The following is a 4,574-nucleotide window of genomic DNA, read 5'->3' on the forward strand; positions in this document are numbered from 1 at the left end:
GGGGTCTGTGGTTCAGGGTCCGGGGCCTGGCATTTGGGATCCAGGCTCTGGGGTCCTCCTCTCGGTCTAATAAACCCAGGGGAGGCCCACAACCGGTTCAGATCATTGCCACTGGCGTTGGATGTGAGTGGGAATTGAACTCGGGTGGCCGGGTTTGTAGTACAGCGTGCTAACCACTGCGCCACCACTCGCCACTCCGTGCAGCCCTACACACAGGAGATGCCCGAACGAAGCGCGTGTGATGAGGGATAAAGTGCACGGTCTCACTGAGCTCCAGTGGTCACTTTTATTTGCCGTGCTACGGAGAGTCACGAGCATTTGCATTGCCATTCAAAACATTGCACACTCTCAAGTCTCGCTCAGAATGCTTGCGCCGCCTGAGCTGGTGTGGGTGCATGCGTCGGCAGCGCATGGTCCTCGAGTCATGGAGTGTGGGGACTGAGATGACGATGCCCGGGCACAGTGCAGACGGGGGACTGAGCGCCCGCGGGGCAGCTTCAATCTCGCGGTCACCTCTCGTGACATCGACGCGTTTAACGCAAACACCGCGGTGTGAAAGTTCGGACGCAAACAACGCCAGTGGTGTCACAAACTCACTACGCAGCGCCAACCGGAGGTGTTCGTCGTTTACACGTTGGTGAAGTCTCACGCTATTCTTCATTTGGAATTCCTGAGCGGCATTTTGGGTCACGTCGCAGCGCAAGTTGTCACGTGTAGAAAACAAAAAAGGGCTCCTTTGTCACTCTCTGTGCGGTCACCAGACTGCGTTCACAGCAGCCTGTGCTCGACACCATCGCAGGAGCGTGGCGGCGCCACGGCTGAATTTGAAAATGCCAAGCGTGCACAGGTGCAGACGCAGCCAGGCACAACGGAGTAACCTTATCCAGAGCGTCGAGTTAACACCTCTCTCCCCCAGTGCCACGAACCCCAAACGACACACGGCGAGGCGCGTAATACCACACACGGCGTGCGTGTGAACCTACCGGGCCTCCGAGGCCAGGAAGACGCTGCGGCGGCGCACGCTAGCCACCGCCGCTTGCTGCGTAGGATTTCACGGCGGAGCTGCGTGGCTCTCCAGTCGCGTTGCCATCGCTGAATGCCGCGCGTGGCTACACCGGGAGCTTCGTCAGCGACTGAATGTTTTTTTTCATTCACGTTTAAAAAAATCTAACAAACGGCAGACATCGTACCGACCGACAAAACAACATTGGGCACAACCCGAAAGTCGCGTGCATGCAGTTGTGTGCACGTTGCCTCGAGCGCATGCAGTTTCGTGAAATCGTTTGTCGGAGCACCGACCGAGTAGACGCGAGATTCCCGAGCGCCGGTCCTGACGACCCGCCGGGAGAGACGTCTTTCCCGATTCGCCAATCTCCTCCTCGAAGAAGCCGTCAAGAGATTACGCGACGTGTGCCTGATTGCTCAACGCAGTCTCGGTGAGTCATATCGCGATATTGGTGATTTGCATGATCTCTATTTGAATTGGCGCTCTCTGCATGCATGATGTAGCACGTGTTTAGCAATCATCAGATGCACCGAGGATGTAACATTTCTTTAAATAATGGTATATTTTTCTTTAGACTTAAAAAAAACTTTTCCTCAAATGTTATCTTGATTCTGCGATCGGCGATATGTAATAAGATGAAGATATCGGATCTTTGGCTGAGCAGTGCAACCTTTCGTGTTAAGAGAACGGTCCACGGAAGAGAATATCACAGGGCTACCGAAGAGATCACTTCTACCCACACAGTGGAATAGGGCAGTCCTTCCCAATCGTGCGGTTAATGTTTGCTGCGTGAGGTAAGACACATTTTTTACTGGCAAATTCAGCACGGAATAGAACTTAATGCGAAGGTTTTGTGATGTCATTGGTGACCGGCCTGAAAACACCAACTACTAATCAAGTTTAATCCCAAGGCGGCTAAAACCTCGAAACTGGAACCCAGGATCTCAGTTGTACCAGCTCAGTGCTCTGATCTCCGAGCCACCCGGCATCCTCAGAACAGCTTTGCACCCTGAGAGAGAGGGACCGTTAATCCAGCGTCTTCTATGTGTTCCGCCGTGCACTCCGAACACTGCCATTTGGGGAACGTCCTGAGAGAGCACTGCTAATGCTCTTGTGGCGCGGTGGTGCAGGCGAGTGAACGAACGCAAACAGCAGTGAGGGGAGGGGAGAGGCAGGGGAGAGGGCAGTGGTGAGGGGGGGTAGTGGTGGAGGAGGTAGTGATGAGGGGGGGCAGTAGGTGGAGTAGTGGTGGTGCTACTCCATTGGGGGGCGTAAGCAGAAATTAAAATGACCAATGTCCCTGTGGACCACACAGTAAAACAACACTGTAGTCTGCACTCGTTCAACGCAGGAGGAGGAACAGCAAAACTACTACATGAGCCCTCTCTCCCCTGAAGCCCTCTCGTCGTGGCCAGCAACAGCGGTAGCAGACCTCGACATTGGTTGACATCGAGCTCCTGAACCACATCGCTGCTGCTGCTGCCATCGCGCGCAAGAATAGGCAGAATGGACCACCAACAATAAATAATGGCCAAACCCAATTCGTTACATTGCAGCAGCTGTGCAAAACAATTACGTGAATCGACTATTTAGAAGTAACATTTAATTTTAGTACTGTTATTATAATTGAGCTCATGTAGGACAATGGTAAGCGTCAGGAGTTAAGAGATGGGGCTGTTAGACTGGGGAGGGCTCTGAGAGACGGTGAGAGCTCCAGCTGATATTTGGCGGACGCCTCTGACTTTTCACGAATCCTGGGAGCCGCCCTCGAGTTGCTTGGGATCCCTAAACTTTGGCTTACTCGCTTACGCTTCGCGCCACCACCGCGGCCACCACCACCGCCGCTGCCACCCCCAGCGCCGGTGCGACGGGCAGCCGGCAGGGTCAAGGGTCACAGGTTAGCATCGAGCCAGGCCAGGTAGCCGTCGAGCGCCCTCCGCCCGACGGCGAACGCCAGCGGCTGCTGCATGAACTGCATGACCCCGTGGAAGGCGTCGTCCAGGTGGGCGCGGTGCACGGGGACCCCCAGCGCGCCCAGACGCGCCACCAGCATGGCGCCATCGTCGCGCAGAACGTCGTGCTCACACGTCAGCACGTAGGTGAGCGGCAGCGTGCGCAGCCAATCGTCGTCTGCGGTGGGGGGAGCATGGCGGTGGGGGAAGGGGGGCAAGGGGCGGGGTGGGCGACTTGGGGTCAAATCCGCTGCCTCACTATCAACCACTCGCCCTCACAATTTACAACACTCAACATCACCGCTTAACCACTCAACACCAAGGCTCAACAGCACTAACATCTAACTCGACTGATAAACTTCCTGAACTCGACCAGTCGACCCTCACGCGATGTCTGCAAAGTTTTGCTCTTTGAAAACTCAATGACTCCCAGGCGCATGGCGTGAAACGTCGGACATGGTGCCGAACGACGCGTATCACAACGTGAAAACGCATCGAAAAGAGATGCAGCCCCACCGTGGTACGACCACGGTACCACCAAGGAACAACCGCGGCACAACCGCAGAAGTACTGCGGCACAAAAGCGGTTCAACTGAGGAACAACCGTGGCACTGCCGCGGCAAACCAACACAGTCACGTGACCCAGCACCGCCGACTCAACACCGCGGCGCGAGCGCCATGCATGTGCGCTGCTGCCCTCTTGTGGCCGTGCCTTGTGCCCCGCGGTGGAGGCAAGATGCGAGTCAGGGCACGAGGGAGCGGGTGGTGCAGAGATGGGAACACGAGCATCTGCAGCTCCATATGAACATCAGCCGTACGAGGAAGGTACGATGCTTAGTGCACTGCGCTACGAACCTGTACCAGCAAGTTCAATTCCTGCTCGTGGCTTACACCATCAGTGGCAAGTTTATTTGACCCGAGGTCAAATCAACCTTAAAATGAGTACTCCATGCGGTCAGTAAGCACCGCCACGGGGGATGAAGGCGGTCAGGCGTGGTGCTGGCCACCCACACATCGCGTCCCGTGTCTGTCTTAACGGCACTGCCTCACCAGCCTGCTGAGGCTATACGGGGGGATCTCTGTCATTAGCGTGTGGACGCACTCACCGGCCAGGAGTGGCGAGGCCCTGGGATCGAGCAGCGCCGGGATCTGGGCCAGGATGTCGGGGCGCGCGGGGCCCACGGGGGGGCCCGGCGCGGGCCCCGGCTGGAGGGGTGGCGGCGGCAGCAGCGAGCGCCAGTCGACGAAGGCGCCGGGGCCGCTGGGGTCGAGCAGCACGTGGCGCGAGTGCGCGTTATCCAGCAGCGCGTCCGTCAGCGCCACGTCCCCGCCTGCACCACGCACACGGCACCGCGGTGAGCCGGCTAGCGGCGGGGGGAGTCGGCGTGGGTCGTTTCAGCCTTAGTCTGGCTCTCATGGTGAGCCCCGGTGATTTACACATGAACCCCATTGGGGGCCCAAGTCTGGCTCTGCGAGCCTCTCTGTAGTTAACACTGAAACCTAGAAGTGTTACATCATGGGACCTCCTTTGCCAGTACCAAAATATGAGAATCGGTTTTCCCCTTTTTTCTGGCAACAAAACAGGTGTTACGATGTTAAAACACCAAACAAATAAC

The 4,574-nt window shown here is 56.8% G+C and overlaps 1 protein-coding gene across 6 annotated transcripts in view; it reads right to left on the reverse strand.

Annotated features, from left to right (window-relative positions):
* Positions 1-272: 272 nt before the first annotated feature.
* Positions 273-4,574, reverse strand: part of NCEH1 (neutral cholesterol ester hydrolase 1) — a 13,816-nt gene continuing 9,514 nt past the window's right edge. For all 6 annotated transcript variants that reach the window (XM_061575596.1, XM_061575597.1, XM_061575595.1 and 3 more), the window contains exons 8-9: positions 4,065-4,289; positions 273-3,136 (exon numbers count right to left, since the gene is read on the reverse strand). In XM_061575596.1, the coding sequence (XP_061431580.1) occupies positions 2,898-3,136; positions 4,065-4,289 (464 nt within the window). In that variant the 3' untranslated portion in view covers positions 273-2,897. The remainder of the gene's footprint in view (positions 3,137-4,064; positions 4,290-4,574) is intronic.

This window comes from Lethenteron reissneri, chromosome 58, assembly GCF_015708825.2.
Source record: "Lethenteron reissneri isolate LAM-NWPU_2019-01 chromosome 58, ASM1570882v1, whole genome shotgun sequence".
In the NCBI taxonomy this organism is placed as follows: domain Eukaryota; kingdom Metazoa; phylum Chordata; class Hyperoartia; order Petromyzontiformes; family Petromyzontidae; genus Lethenteron; species Lethenteron reissneri.